Source organism: Pyricularia grisea, assembly GCF_004355905.1.
Source record: "Pyricularia grisea strain NI907 chromosome Unknown Pyricularia_grisea_NI907_Scaffold_2, whole genome shotgun sequence".
Classification (NCBI taxonomy): domain Eukaryota; kingdom Fungi; phylum Ascomycota; class Sordariomycetes; order Magnaporthales; family Pyriculariaceae; genus Pyricularia; species Pyricularia grisea.
In genome coordinates this window covers 7,976,683-7,991,540 of record NW_022156717.1, presented here as the reverse complement: position 1 = coordinate 7,991,540, position 14,858 = coordinate 7,976,683, and the positions used below count along the sequence as shown (strand labels likewise).

Below are 14,858 nucleotides of genomic sequence, written 5' to 3'. Positions count from 1 at the left end.
ATAGCAAGGATGCGTGGCTGTTCACTTTTTTTTCTTTCGCGGAAAAAAAAAAAAACACAAAAACACCTGGAGGTCAGGGTTGGGAAAACAAGGTCGCCAACCAATCACTGGACGGATGTGGTCTTTCATCCAGACTGGCGGCGCTATTGGCTGACTCCGGGTGGGAGCCCGACGCGCCGGGAGGAGATCCCCTTGGTGTTGTTATTCTTAATTCTTTCTTTACAACCTGCGAAAGTTGCGCGCCCAATACGCGCTGGAGACTAAATTATGATGTCCCACAGACACGGCCTAGGCCTTGGGGGTGTTTGACCAATCATGATGCGTAGACCGCTGGTAGCGGCATCTGCTTGTGATTGGACCAACACGAACTAGGAGCGAGCGAACGCGGGCAGGCCTTGCTGTTCGTTTGGGGTTGCTTGGGACAAAAAAGTCTATCTCCACAACGCAATAATGCCACTCGCGTCAGCTTACTTCCTTGTCGCGTGCATTGTGTGTGTCTTTTGTGCTGCGATTTCTTGTGTAGGACATATCTTGTACTGTTTATCCGATTCTCTTTCTGTGTCTTACTAAGACACAGTTAAATCCCTGCTTCCGACTTGTGAAGCCGCGCCCCTTTGCAAAAGTCGCACTTGTCATGCGCGGCTATTGAGCCAAAAACACGCACGGAGCAGGAATTGACCCGGACTTCGCGGCTATCATGGTCCAACCCGGGACAGAGTGGGAATGTTTGATTGATTATTGCCTTTTTGTATTTGCTCTTAAGGGATGATATAGGAGAAATGAAGTACCGTAAAGATTTGACTTTGGGGTTGCCTTTTTGGCATTGACTGGCTCCAGTAGTTGTATAGAATGTGAAGCAAAACTAGGTAGGGATCAAGGAGGAAGGTAAAATTCAGAAAACATCTTCAGCATAACCTCAATATCTGGCTGGCGCCTACTATGTTTCCTTCAACACAGTAGTCGCAGTCTTTTTTTTCCAATGTCCACATTTGCCCACAACTATCAGATCAGGCCCCGCTCGGGAGGCACGGGTACGATTCTATCCTGCTCAATTTCACGAGCCGCCGACATGTCTCCAATCGGGACTGTAATCAATGCGATCAAAGCCCCAATGCTTATTTATTACAGTATGAGGGGGAAAATGTTCGGCCCGTCGTACGAGGCAAATCATACGTCGTGCGTATGACCATCATGAACAAAAACAGAGCGGCTGCTCTTTGGGCCTACTCGGCCCGTTCTGTATCTCCATAGGATGGCCAAATTGAGGCGGTGCAGGCTGGGTCTTCTTGTACGTACAGCTGGATTGAGGACTAGCGGGGTTTGCGGTTCTGCTTGATCGTCTGTCTTCCTAAGCGCCCTTGCTTCCCACCTAAGCTCTACTCTTTTTCTTTTCAAGCGCTGGGGCTTTCCATCTGTAGCCGCCCGGCGGTTAGAGCCAGCGGCTAGACGTTAAAGCTTACACCTATGAGCGCCAGGGGGGGTAATAACTTAGCTTAGCAAGGAAAGTGGGCGGCCGTGTGGATTGGACACAACCACTGACTCCCCGCAGTCACCAGAGGGGGTATTTTCCCGTAGCCGATTTGGCTGTACGCCCCTCCAGCCGCCCGCTCAAGGTGGTCCAAGGCTTCCATGATGCTGAGGCAGCTGGCCGTGCCACTATGACGATTTCTCAAGCCGCCTGTAATCTCAATAGCCGCTCGCTTCTACGCAGACGCAAACAAGAGCCGAGATTTAAGATTTATAGTCAAATGACATTGATAATTTACTGCGGCCGCGGGGGCCAAAAATAGTAAGCAGATGCATGTGGCAGTCAGTTTTGTTGATTTCGTGCGGTAGATGTGGTATGATTACATGCTGCGGTACGACATGGGGACGAAATGATGGCCAGCGCAAGCGCTAAACTCGTATCAATCAGTCTAATATGGTCGTCCGCAACAGACATGAACGACAGCCTCAAAATCGCAAGCGATGCAATCTATTGCAACTGACAGTTGAATGACAATTGGGTGGGAGCATGGATGCCCAGCAAAAAAAAGCAGGGCAGCCCAAGACTCGAAGCCGACACGCGAGGGGAGGGGGTCGGTCAGTCAACCTGCATTTTCGCATCGTGTTGAGATTGGATTCGCGAAGCGTGCAGCCGGGCTCCTCGAGCCGCGTTTCCAGCAAGCAGCAGCAGCCGCAGAGACGACGCACCTCGCCCCGGAAACCAAGTTGCCCGCGCTGGTCAGAAGTCGCGTCTGGCGCCCGCGCCGTGTTCTTTTCTGTTCAAACGCGAAACCCTCCCCGGAAACTCTGTATTGTTGTTGTTGTTGTTCTCCATAATACTCTGGCGTGGTACGCTAACATGTACAACTCTGCAAGCCGGAACATGGTATATTGACTCTTTTTCTAATTATGACTCACGAGCTACTGTAGCTAGGCGGGCTACGGATACCCGTTACATGGGCATGGGTATGCATCTTCTGGGGGACCCGGCACTGCTTGCGGGACGTTGGGCGGGCATCTGCTTTTGAAGGTACGTTTATACGTAAGGTAGTATTCTCAAGTGGTCTCAAAGAGAGAGAAGAGTATGGCAACTCTCCATCTAGCCCGACAAGGTAGGTGCTGTCGATCAGTAGGGTTGGGCTGGCTGGCAATCGCACGCCCCCTAGCACCCACCCACTTTGACATGATCTGGGCTCCATGACTGATGTCGCACTGTATTAGCGCCCTGTATTACTGTCGTCTGCGGCGGTGGGGGATACAGTGCTTGACTTCAGCTTGTTCCCTGTCAACTTGATCTTCTTGGCCACCCGTCTGCAGCTTCCAAGTGGTTGACACCCCATGCATTTTATTCTTTTTTTTTTTTATTTTTTTTTACTAGGCTTGCTAGGGATTAAATGGGGCAATGGATCTTCCTATCCGCCAGCCTGACGGGTAGCTTTTTTAGCTCAGGTAAGGGGAGGCCAAGTTAGTGAGGTACGTACCACACCCCATTCTACGCCAGCATGGCCACGCTTCTCGGCCATATCGACCGACTTTACCTGTAGGGCATGTCTAGTTTACGATGGGTTCCCTCTGCCCATCGTCTCCGCGTTTCAGGTTTATTCTGATCTCAATGGTCAATCGTCCACGAGAGGACCCGTCCTCGCCAAGGTCCCGGGCTGTACATACCGCTCGCTTGTTGAATACACGCCCACCTGGTCCCGGTCCCATCCATCATGGCCTGCCAGCCAGTCCATCCATCTCTTGATGCCTCGCGAGGATAAGTATGCTCGACTTTCCCGCAACTTGTGAATATCGTCTCGTCTCCTTCTCACCATCACCAACCAACCAAGCTCCGCAGGCTCTTTTCTCCTCTCATCTCTTTTTCCTTCCTCTATTTCCATTTCTCTCCTATCTGTCTCAACATAGACCGTTCATCTGCTTCCCAGCATCAACGAAGCAGGACTTCGATACCCTCAATCATCTGCATAGACGCATATTCATCCCAAAGACCAGAAACACCCCCAAGTATATCACCCCCTTCTTGCGTACCAAGACGCAAGCATACCTAGACAGCCTCCAAAATGTCCACGTGAGTTAGACCCCCTTAAACAACGCCGCCAGGCCCATATCCCTTTTTCCAACACCAAACTGACACCTTATTCAAACTATCCAGTCTGGTAGCGGATTTCCCGTTTGAATTCACCTTCCCAACATGCGAGCCATCAACCCCCCCAAGCTTCTCCTATGATCCGTCCCTTCTTGAGATCCCCTACAGCACAGGGGGACATGCTCGGTCCAACTCCCAAGCCTCCATCTACTCTTTTGATTCGTCACCCTCGGACTCCTTCACAACAGACAATGCCTGCAGCACTCGCATGACCACCCCCGCGCGGTCACCAATCCGCACCCATGGACCCCTGCTTCTTCCCAAAATCAGGTCCCAAGACTCGGCCATCGGCTCCACCACTGCCGTTTCACCCCCGAAGCCGAAGCGTATGAGGACATCTCCTTCCCCCGCCGGCGTCCGCAAGAACTCAAAGGCTCGTCCCACGCACGCCAGGAGTTTCACCAACCCCGAGGCAATCTCGTTCAACAGCGCCTCCATGTTTGTCCAGCCTCAATCCATTAACATGACTGTGCCACCCATGACGACCATGGCCGAGAACATGTCTTCCTCCCAGCTCCTCTGCTCCCCTGTGTCCTTCATCCAGCCCCGCGAGCTTACCGCAGAGCCTATGCCAACCAGGCGGGCCTCGTCCTGTGGCTTTGATGACAGTGTCTCTGCCGAGACCTTCAACTTCCCTGACTACCGCCAGATGTCACCATTCATGGCAGCAGCCACCACAACGGCCGGTTCCATGTCATCGATGCAGACACAGACCCTCATGCCGCAGTCGGACATGTTCTACCACCACCAGCAGACCTTTGCGCCCCGCGAATCGTCCCCTCTCGCATCTGCCGCAATCATTACGCCTGATGCTGCTGCCCCGACCCTCGCAGTTGGACCAACAAGCACCTTGATGTCATATCTGACTACTGCCAACCCTGCCCCGGCTCTGGTCCGCACCATCTCTTTCCCGCTGAGAGATCCTCACACCAAACACTTCTGGTGGGACGTCAGGCAGGTTCGCCCCTGGACTGCCTTCAATGCCTCCAACATCATGTCTCTCCCAGGTGCCTCGACTCTCCTCTCCACTCCTGTCCCAGCGTCTCTCCTACCTTCGCTGCCCGTCAATCAACGACACCCCGAGACCGAGGCCGCTCTGCACTCCATCTACTCCAACTACTACCTGCCCAAGCTCAACGCTGCTCTTGCCCTCTCCAGCACACGCCCTCTGCAGCTGTCACACCCGTCCAAGAGCAACATTGCGGCAGCAACCACTCCTTCGTCGTCGGCCTCAGACTTTATGTTCGTCGCCAACGTTCGCGGGGAGGCGTCCTCAGCCGCCGCCATCTTTGGCGGTAAGCCCACGGCCCGTGTGGTTGGCCTGGTCAAGAGCTATGATCGCTTCAACACCGGCATGAGAGTCGAGGGCAACATCAAGCGCGTCGAGTACCTCCGGGGCTTGGCGCACCTCCACCACGTCATGCGCGAGCACGGTTGCCGCTACGGCTTCATCCTTACCGAGATCGAACTCGTCTTTGTCCGCAACGGCGCCGAGGGTACCCCGCACTTTGGCTATCTGGAGGTCGGCAGCACGCAGCTGGCCAACCAGGGAGAGGGCAATGGAAATGAGGAAGAGACCCCCCTGACTGCCTGCCTGGCACTCTGGGGCCTTTGCATGCTCGCCGGTGACGAGCCGCTGCCCGGCCATGCACACTGGCGAAGCGAGATCGGCGCGCCAGCCGAGGGCACGCGCCGCAAGGCACTCCCCCGCGACGATTGGATGCCACAGCCGCAGCTGGCTGAGAAGCGTGAGGCCAAGCGGGCTCGCGGTTGGGTCATGCCCGAGGATGCCATTGGACGGAAGGAGCTCGGCAAGCGAGGCGTGCGGTATAACAGCTGCTGAGTGGGAGCTCAATAGTATCGAGGACAATGCGTCCATGGCTGGTTCCATGGCCGCTTTCGGTTTTCTGTTTGGATTAGGTAATGGATACATGTCATGAGTGTACGTGACCATGACTTTTCTTATTTGATGGGTAACAAAGACATGATGGGTTGGCAGATTCGGGATGATTGCAAGTTTTGTTTTAATGGAATGAGAAAAGATGGGAGGAGTTAAGGCGCACTGCTGAGCATTGGTTGCCTTCTAGGGCCTTAAAAGATTAGCTATTTTTTGTTGATTTTACTTCATTAATATCATACGTTCATGAAATCATCAAGGCCTAATAGGGTGTTGCAAGATGTCAGCCTATGTCGATACACATATTGGAAAGGTAACAACTCTCGATGGGAAGGGGATTTCCACTCACCCAAACCGCCGAAGGAACCTGTCCTCTTGTTACGACCTCTAACCACCACGAAGATCTATACTCCTTCGTCATTAAATCCTTAATCCCCGGTATCCCATTCAGCTTCCACCACAGTCCTCCATGCGCCGCCTCAGGAAATATTCGACCGCACATCCCGTTCGGTCTGCTCGGATTGCGAGGGCCAATGCAGCCTCCAGATCCTGGACTCTTGGGGGCGACGTCAGTGAGGGCATGTTGGGCACGACGTTGCTGGACATGATTCCGCTGACAAGAGCCCGAAAGTCGTCCTCGGTCCGGTAAAGACTACAGGCTCTGTTGCGATGGTAAAAGAGCTCGACTATGTAATCACTAGTGTCATCTGGGTTGCTGGTGCCGCTGGCAGGTCGGACCGAGAATGCTGATGGCATGGTCGTCGTGCCAACATAAACGTTGCTTGAGTGGTAACGCATCGAGTGAACCTTTGGCCTGGTTGGTATTTGTGGTTGCTCGGAAGGCGGTGTATGGCTGTGAGTTTCCGCGTTGGCGGGACAAGAGACTTGGACGACCATGGTTTGTTTTGTATATGCTGTGGTATGGGGAAGGGCGGTGATTGGGATGACATCAATTCAAGACACATCGCGGTTATATGGACAGCGGATCGACGAGACTTTGGGGCTAGGGCGTAAGCTATATACAGGAAGCAACTTTCACTTGAAAGTGCCATTAGGTAGGCTGACGCAGACGGCATGTCTGGCCGTTGTTTGTGCGGCTCTTTGTGGAGCTGCATGCTGCTTAGCCATGCCACCATGTAGGATGATGATATGCGCGGAGAGCCTGCCCGACCTGAAACTGCCGACTATCAGATGACATTCCATCGACATGGCGATTGAGATGAGAGTCTTTTGGTTGCACACATGTCGTCTTTGTAGAGACGATAGTTTTGGAAGATGGGTTCTTGCAGGCGGCTGTGACTCAGCTCAAAGTCGATCACATTTTAATGCAGATGGTACAAACACAAAAATGGGTTGTGGGTTGTGGCTTGGATTAAACTAGACGACATGAGAAGGTGAAACAAACAAGGGGACAGTAGGTCCTGAAACGCATTTCTTGGGTGTGGCTTTTTTGGCTAGTGCTCACGTTACTTCGTACTCCGTAGTACCTACCAGTCACAACGTTAGGTGCTCTCTCTACAATTACGCTCGGGTTGAGAAGAAAGAGAAAGAAAAAAAAAAAGACCAAGGTAAGGCTTGGCGATACGCTAGCACAGTAAGGCTGGCTAGCTAAGGCCAGAGGCGCGCGCGCTACCCTATTCCACCATCCATCATGGAACATTTTCTTGTGCCGCCGATAGTTCGGTTCATGAGGCGGGATGTAACTGCGATCCTGTCTTCGCTGCATTAAAACCTGCTAATTACAGAGTTGCAAAGCAAACCAAGTGCTGATGTCTGCCCAGGGTTGAGTAGCAAAGAATGGCTGTAGCACAGTGATGCGTCCGGCCCATCTGGTAAATTGCGGACAAGGCCGAGATTGATGCGATTGAATTAACGGATGGCTTCGCCGAGATGGCAGAGCAAAACTCCCACAAGCTCTTGCGGGTCCAACGATCTGGAGCCGATTCATCGGTACCTGCGTTGCAACTACTTCTAGGCCTCGACTGCTAGTACCGACAACCAAGGACAAGGAAGGAAGGAGAAGAGACACCCCACCACGGCCCACAGAGCAAGGCGAGACTTTGAGAGGGTAATCTCACATAACAAACGACATCAACCCTGGAAGGATCAAGCGGCGTAATGCATGTCAATAACAGACCAAGAAGTTTGTTTGTCGCCCCCCCTTTCCCCCCAATTTCCATTGCCTGCGACTCCACTATTGCCTGCACGAATACATGCAACAGCCCCAGCCGTTTCTAAGTTTCGGATCTTGGTTTCCTTGCTGGCAAAATAGTCCAATCCCGTCTACTTGTCGCCTTCTTCGTCCTATTTTCTTCCCTTCTACACTTTGTTTACTTTTTTTTTTTTTGTTGTTGTCACAGGCTTGACGCGTTTTTGGGCGAGTTGATTATTGCCCACCCCCAAGAATACAAACACTCGCTTTCTATTGTCCACTTGGGTTTTAATCCCCAAACTACCTACCTTACCTCACCCTCAGTCCTAGATTAAGGTACTACCTTACCGAACTAGCTTACCCATTAAGGTATCTACTTCGTCAACCTTCTCGTAGAACCTATCTGCTTGCTGCTGGGCGCACAAAAGAGACGTCGTCGTCGACGCCACTGTTTTCTTTTTGACTTTCCCACCAAGCCCCGAAACCAGACCTCAGCTGCCACCCTTGCCCGGAATCCTGCATCACATCACAATGGCGCTACAAGCCGCATACGTGCAGTTTCTTACTGCGCCAAACGCGACCGCCCTCGCCGAGAAAGCCACGCTCAACTACATTACGACGACAACAAGCATCTCTGGTGCCGCCGAAGTCGTGAAGCACCTGAGCGGGTTGCACAGCCATGTCAAGAAGAACAAAGAGACGCTCCTTTCGGCAATTGAGGGCCGCGACGGTCTTGCACTGGCCATTGAGATGGACACCTCCCTCGAGTTTGTCATTAGTGGAGGACCATATCTTCCCGGCTTAGACGACAACTTCCTGGCTGATCGCAAGATTCAGCTGTGCATTGTACGTGCGCCAGATATTTACACTAGTTAATGTCGTCACTCACTGACCACTCTGTCCTCACAGACCCACATTGTCGCATTCGACTCAGACGGCAAGATTGTCCAAATCCGCCAGTCATGGGACCAGGGCTCGCTCCTCAAGCAGGTTGATGTCATTGGCAGGAGTGGCCGTAACTGGCCCATCCGCGACAGCGCTGAGCAGATCAAGCTTATTGCCAAGTGCATCAAGGGTGAGGCCGACGCCTCTGGTGGAGACCTCCCTGTTCGCTCGCGTGCCACCTCCACAAACGCCATGCGCGACCCGCACGCCTCGTTGAACCTCTTCGCCCCGCGCGCCGAGCAAGAGGAGGTCGAGATTGGAGCAGTCATATCTCCGTACGCAGGCAAGACGCGTCCCCACCAGCGCTCTTTCACCGAAATCCTGGGCGATGAGCCAGAGGATTCCGAGGAAGGTTCTCCCGGCCGCCCCGTCTCGCCAACCAAAGGCATAGCCCCCAAGGCTGGCGCAGGCAAGCACTTCCCGCAACCGCGACTCTTTGAGACGAACGAGGAGGAAGAGCCGGATTCACCAGTGCACCACAAGTCCCCCGAACGCCAGTACAAGCCAAACCCCAAGAAGTATGAGCATTTCGAGTTCGCCGACGGTTCAGACCCACGGGATGCGCCCGTCCCTGGAACCGAGTTCGACAAGGTCAAGAGGGGCAAACACAACAGCCAGTGGGACTTCAAGGACTTTGTTACTCCCCAAAAGCCTCGAGGACGTCCTCAGCGCTCTCAGGACGTCCGGCACTGGAGCACCGAGAACGATGACGCCATCACTGAGACTCCGGCCGCACGAAAACCCGCTCCGCCCAAGCCCCGACGTGATGCCGAGACGCACTTTGAGCTTCAAGATGACGGCCCAGACGGAGAGCCGCGCCCACCCGGCCGCCCGCGTGGCGCTGGCCACAATGAGGGCTTGGGTCTGTATAAGAACAACGTGTACAACGAGGACGGCAGTACCCCCGACGGTCCCGATCCTCGAGCATTGGGCAACATCACCAACGTCAGGGATAGGCGTCGCGACTTTGATCCGCACTTCGGAATCACTGATAACAGCCCTAACCAGGGAGAGAACCCAAGGGGCGTCCCCGAGGGTCGCAAGAAGGCGGTCAAGATGATGGAGTCGAACTGGTCGGCATACGACAAGTCGCCTGTTTCACAGAAGGAGAACAGCCAGCCTGATCTTCTTGGTGCCAGGAAGGGAGAAGACCAGGGCATCGCGATTGGTGGCGATGGAAGTAAGTGTGACACGGAGCTTGGTAGCTGAAGTGGAGCTTTGGTAATCATTCACTAACAATTATGTTCCACAGTGGGCGGTAAGAAGGGTTCCTCCCGCAACTACATCTTTGGAGATCCCGACTCCGAGGACGAGGCCCCTCGCCCCGTGACGAAGAAGCAGGGTGCCGCCCACAAGCCTACGGCGGGTAGCTTCTGGGATTTCTAGTCTCACTGCAGCGCGGACATCAGAGGGTCAGCCTTTCGTCTTGCGACCCTATGGTAATCACGCTCTATCTCCTTTGTCCTATCCTTGTCCTTGTCCATATTTGACATTGATGACGATGTGATGCATACATACATGCTACGAAATGACCTTCTATCGTGTTTATTTCTTTGGCTAAGCGCGCACAAAAGAAGGGATACATGGCGTTTTCCTTTAGACAGCAGAGAAACATGCTGAAGAAGTTCTCCTTTTAGTTTGCGACCTTCTCCTACATCTTAGATGATGTAGGGGAGGCTGTTGTACACATTATTGTTGTCTTATACCTTGGTCTGCTACTTTTATACCCAAATTGAATTTGCTTGGGGAGATGGGGTTGCCGCATAAAGACCGGTTTGTTTGACAATATTGTGTTTGGGTCGCTTTAGCGAATGTATTTTTACCTTCATAGTTCTCTTGGAAGCCTTTCTTTTGTACAAACTCTGTGATTACGTTTCAGTGTGAGCTGGTCCCCATATATTGAGTTGGTGACATGAACAAGCGCAGATTATGTACCTGACCACTGCGTTGGCTGTTTCTCACTGACAAAACAACACAAAATACTGACAAGTAAGGTGCCTCTTATCTTTCGAGGTCATGGTTGTATTGTTCATGGTCGCGTACGTGGGGTATATATAATTACATACATGAGAAGGAAGGAGACAAAATGGTACGGGGTGGGGAGGGAATAGTTGCTGGAAAAAAAAAAAAAAAAAGGCTCTAATGAGAGCCTCTTTATTCGCACAAACGAGACATTAAAAAGTCGTGAGGCAAAAAGCGCAAATAAACCAAAAAAAGAGGACACTTGCTTTCAGGTTTTTGAAAGTTATAGAGAAAAAATAAAAAATAATAAACGCCCCTATAAAAAAAAACCCCTCAATGACCAAATCAGCAAAAGAACCTATACAGACGCTTCCAGCGCGGCCAGTTACGCTTCTCCTCATACTCCTGGGCCATTAGAATAGGGAGGTTAAAGTCGCGGCGGCCCGTGTCGATATCCATGTCTTCTGCCCGGACAAAGCTGGTGCGGTAGTAGAGCTTGTGGCCGAGCCACATGATGAGGACGATGGGGATGGCCATGCACTGCAGAAAGAACTCGCCGGCGATGAAGAGCGAGGTCTGCTCCTCACCGGTGGTGGAGGGGAGCGGCCAGCCGCCGATCCAGAACTGGGCGATGAGGAAGATGGCGTTCAGGAGGAAGCCGATCCAGGAGCCGGTCAGGCCCGGCTGGGCGCGAAAGGCCAGGTCGCCGAGCGAGCGGCCCTTCATGGCCCAGGCGCGGCGGAAGCGTATGTGCGACAGGCAGATGCTGCCCCAGGTGAAGATGGAGCTGAGAGCCGAGATGGCGAGGAGCCAGTCGAGCAGCTCCTGCTGTATGTCCGAGTCGGCGACGAAAGCGAGCAGGCCGATGGACATGCTGAGGAGGATGGCGACGAGGGGCCGGCCGCGGCGGTCGACGTAGGCCAGGACGCGCGGGGCCTGGCCCTGGTCGGCGAGGGCGGCGAGGGTGCGGCTGGAGCCGAAGACGGCGCTGTTGCCTACGCTGAGCACCGCGATGAGGATGACGCTGTTCATGACCGAGGGGAGCACCTCGATGCCGGCGCTCTCGATGGCAATGACAAAGGGCGATGCGGCGGCGTCGGCGATGTTTCTTGCCAGCAGACGCGGCGAGTCGTACGGCACCAGGAAGCCGACGATGGTCAGGGCCACGATGTAGAAGAGCGTGATGCGCCAAAATACCTGCTTGATGGCCGTCGGGAGGGATTTTCGTGGGTTTGCCGTCTCGGCGGCTGCGAGGCCGACGAGCTCCGTGCCGGCAAAGGCAAAGGCGGCCTGGACAAAGACGGAGCATAGCCCCTTGAAACCATTGTTGAATGCGCCCGGGTTTTGCCAATACTTGGTCCCGATATATCCCTCTGTTGTTGTGCCGCCGACGTTGATGACGATACCCAGTAGTCTGTCAAACATATTGCGCATTAGAATTAAAGCTGGCTCGCGGCAGTTTAGGTTTTCGTCAGTACTCACATGAAGCCGATGACAGCCGTAACCTTGACTATGGCAAATATAAATTCCGCTTCACCGTAGCCCTTGACGCCGAACAAGTTTATGACCAATATGACTACTAGGAATACTGCTACAAAGACAGCCCTTTTCACGCTGGGATCCCAGTATTGAATAGTCATGGATGCTGCTATTATTTCAAGGGGTAGAACGACAAGCCACTGTAGGGCGTAGCTGTATCGGGCGGGTTGTCTCATGTTAGCGCACGCCACAAAGTTAAGATTGCGAAGCAACAAGAAAAAAAAAAATAAAAAAAAATAAACGGCTTCCATCTTATTTCCACTACCACATAAAACCCTCTCATTCGGGAAACTGGGAGCGTCAACTTACTTCCATCCCATTGCAAACCCCCAGGAAGGATCAAGAAAGCGGGTCGAAAATGCCGAGAAAGAACCGGCAACTGGAAAGACGACGGCCAGCTCGCCGAGAGCATGCACGGTACAGTACAGCATGACGCCGATGATACCATATGCCAACAAGACTGAGGCCGGTCCGCCGGTGCTCAGGGCCTTGCCGGAGGCGACAAACAGACCGGTACCTATGGAGCCGCCTATGGCTATCATCTGCAGGTGGCGGCCCTTGAGCTCGCGCGAAAGGCCCGTGTTGACGGTGGCCAGGGTGGCGCTTCGCAGGTCGTAGTATCGCTCGCCATCGTGTTCGCGCATGGGCACCTGGGGCGGGAGCGGCGGCGGTGGGTGGTGGTACTGCTCGTGGTGGTCATGGTGGTGGTGGTGCACTTGATCGCGGTCGAGGTACACGGGGACCTCCTTTGGTGTGATGCGGATTCCTGGATCGCGTCGGAAGCTGTCGGCCCAGCGGCGGAGGGCGCTGGGGCCGCGCGTGTTGTCGTCGTATACGGGCTCGCGGCGCATGCTGTGGTTGCTGCTGCTGCCCTGGTGGGCCAGCATTATGTCCTCCTTGGCGGCGAGACTGTGCATCTCGATGTCCCCCTCCGAGGGCATGCTGCAGGATCGGAGGGGTGTTGTATAATCTGCTCAGCAGTTGCGAATACGGGTTGTTGTATGTCTGACAGAGGTAAAACAAAAAAGAAAAAAAAAAAGAAGGGAGACAGAGTGACTGGCGAGCGGGTGGCGGCGGTTTTTCGTTTGGTTCGGTGGAGAGATAGATAACAGAGTGACAGGCCAGACAGATTAGATGAGAATGATCAAACGCTTTATCCCTCTATCAACTCCCGTCTAGTTCTTTCTTTCTGTCTCCCCCGTCGTCCCCCTCCCCTACAACCCTGGATTCGGAGTTTCCCGTGGTCGGCGTCGGCCCTTTGCTTCGGGACTCGCCGTTGCTTGCGACCTCTAAATCAGGCGCAGACAGGGTCGAGTTGACGGCGGTCAAGCCTGGCTTGCGGGCACAAGCAGGTGGGCAAGTAAGGCAGGCACACAAGTGGGTGGGTGAGCGATCTTTTGGTCTGGGTTCCTTTGAAACAAACCCCAGCGAATCGCGTTGTGGAGCTATGTGGGATGGGGCGGATCCGGGGGAACGGGGTTCTATCGTTGTAGTAAAGACAGACAAGACAGGTCGGGATAGGGATTGCTGGAAGGAACAGGCAAAAGTGGATTCGGACAACGATTGATACTGTATCTTTGATTTGTATAAAAAAAAAAAATACTGGCTTGTGATTGTTGGTTGCCAGGTGAAAATATTGTGGAGAGCTGTTTGGTTGTGGTTGATAAGGACGCCAGTAGGATTTTGTTTGTGTATAGGTACTGTTGTATGTAATGTGCTGTACTGTATGCTGACTGACGATGTTCTTTTTTTTTCCCACTCGCGCTTCTTTTTTCTTAGCGGCGACCCCGGTTTTGATTCTGTGTCACTCACTCAGTGTCGAGCCTCTTGTGACTTTCTCCGGGCAAGTAAGTGTTGCACTGTCAGTCTTTGCGATTGGGCCCAAGGTATTACTCGAGGCAAAATTATTATTCAAGAGGGGAGCAGTCATAGCCGTGCCAACAATGACTTGGCTCGCTGCAGGCCATTTCAGACAGACCCGATCGTATCTTCTCTACCTTGAGAAAGCTGGTTTTTTCGAGAGTGGCAAGCATGACACATGGAAATGAGCTTCCTGTCTCGGTCAAGAAGAAGGTCCAATGTCAAACAAGGAAGAAAAAAAGACAGAGAAAGATACAAATACAAAACAAATGTGTGTGTGTGAAGTGATAGGTGAAGATTGGGAATTTGGAGATGAGATTGAGGGTGGTGAGAATAATACCACATTACCCTTTCTTCATTTTTCTTTTCTTTTTTCTTTTTTTTCGGAACCGATCAAGAAAAAGGATAAGGGGAGGGTGTCCTGCACTGTATACTGTACCTGTAATCAGCACCCCTACCTACCTACCTACCTTACCCAACCGCAATCCCCAACCCATAAAATGATTGATTGATTTCCCATGCACGTTCGCAATGTTGCAGCATTTTCCCCCAATGTTGCAAAGAGCAATCAATCGACCAAACAGGGTGACTCTCGGTAAAAGGCTGGGCAAACCACATCCTATTGGACCCTTCTGCGCCATCCCGCAGACCGTTATCCTCTCTTATCCTGACAAGGTCCCCCTCCGAGGCTAGCCCTTTTTCCCGTCTCGTCACGTCGTGTGCCCAGCATCCCGCCCCAAGTCAGCATACTTGGTAGACCGATCCTACCTTATTCCCAAGTTTGTCCACCGAGGTCCGTGGGATGATGTGGTGCCACGCGTTGTATAGTGTGGTCGCCAAGAATCGTGCGATAATAATTACCTTGTCAA

The 14,858-nt window shown here is 53.0% G+C and overlaps 6 protein-coding genes across 6 annotated transcripts; 2 read left to right on the top strand and 4 right to left on the bottom strand.

Moving 5' to 3' along the window:
* Positions 1-73: 73 nt before the first annotated feature.
* Positions 74-528, bottom strand: PgNI_04977 (uncharacterized protein; the record flags this gene model as incomplete). Its single annotated transcript, XM_031125018.1, is given in 3 exon segments — positions 74-260; positions 280-368; positions 472-528. The coding sequence occupies 3 exon segments, from the start codon at positions 526-528 to the stop codon at positions 74-76; spliced, it is 333 nt and encodes a 110-aa protein (XP_030983798.1).
* A 1,559-nt stretch (positions 529-2,087) lies between these two features.
* PgNI_04976 (uncharacterized protein) lies at positions 2,088-2,684 on the bottom strand (the record flags this gene model as incomplete). The annotated part of the gene is made up of 2 exons (XM_031125017.1): positions 2,088-2,292; positions 2,404-2,684. The coding sequence occupies 2 exons, from the start codon at positions 2,682-2,684 to the stop codon at positions 2,088-2,090; spliced, it is 486 nt and encodes a 161-aa protein (XP_030983799.1).
* An 864-nt stretch (positions 2,685-3,548) lies between these two features.
* On the top strand, positions 3,549-5,477 carry PgNI_04975 (uncharacterized protein; the record flags this gene model as incomplete). Its single annotated transcript, XM_031125016.1, has 2 exons — positions 3,549-3,556; positions 3,641-5,477. 2 exons carry the CDS (start codon positions 3,549-3,551, stop codon positions 5,475-5,477), a joined length of 1,845 nt encoding a protein of 614 aa, XP_030983800.1.
* Positions 5,478-5,978: 501 nt separating this feature from the next.
* On the bottom strand, positions 5,979-6,428 carry PgNI_04974 (uncharacterized protein; the record flags this gene model as incomplete). Its single annotated transcript, XM_031125015.1, has 1 exon — positions 5,979-6,428. One exon carries the CDS (start codon positions 6,426-6,428, stop codon positions 5,979-5,981), a length of 450 nt encoding a protein of 149 aa, XP_030983801.1.
* Positions 6,429-7,661: 1,233 nt separating this feature from the next.
* PgNI_04973 (uncharacterized protein) lies at positions 7,662-10,488 on the top strand. The gene is made up of 3 exons (XM_031125014.1): positions 7,662-8,529; positions 8,593-9,808; positions 9,881-10,488. The coding sequence occupies exons 1-3, from the start codon at positions 8,215-8,217 to the stop codon at positions 10,012-10,014; spliced, it is 1,665 nt and encodes a 554-aa protein (XP_030983802.1). The 5' UTR covers positions 7,662-8,214; the 3' UTR covers positions 10,015-10,488.
* A 447-nt stretch (positions 10,489-10,935) lies between these two features.
* PgNI_04972 (uncharacterized protein) lies at positions 10,936-14,345 on the bottom strand (the record flags this gene model as incomplete). The annotated part of the gene is made up of 3 exons (XM_031125013.1): positions 12,439-14,345; positions 12,073-12,282; positions 10,936-12,004 (listed from the first exon to the last, which is right to left on the bottom strand). The coding sequence occupies exons 1-3, from the start codon at positions 13,068-13,070 to the stop codon at positions 10,936-10,938; spliced, it is 1,911 nt and encodes a 636-aa protein (XP_030983803.1). The 5' UTR covers positions 13,071-14,345.
* Positions 14,346-14,858: the final 513 nt, after the last annotated feature.

Coding starts and splice junctions, on each gene's coding strand:
- PgNI_04973 (XM_031125014.1), top strand. CDS start 8,215: ATGGCGCTACAAGCCGCATACGTGCAGTTTCTTACTGCGCCAAACGCG. Junction 8,530..8,592: donor GCAAGATTCAGCTGTGCATT/GTACGTGCGCCA, acceptor CTGTCCTCACAG/ACCCACATTGTCGCATTCGA. Junction 9,809..9,880: donor CGCGATTGGTGGCGATGGAA/GTAAGTGTGACA, acceptor TATGTTCCACAG/TGGGCGGTAAGAAGGGTTCC.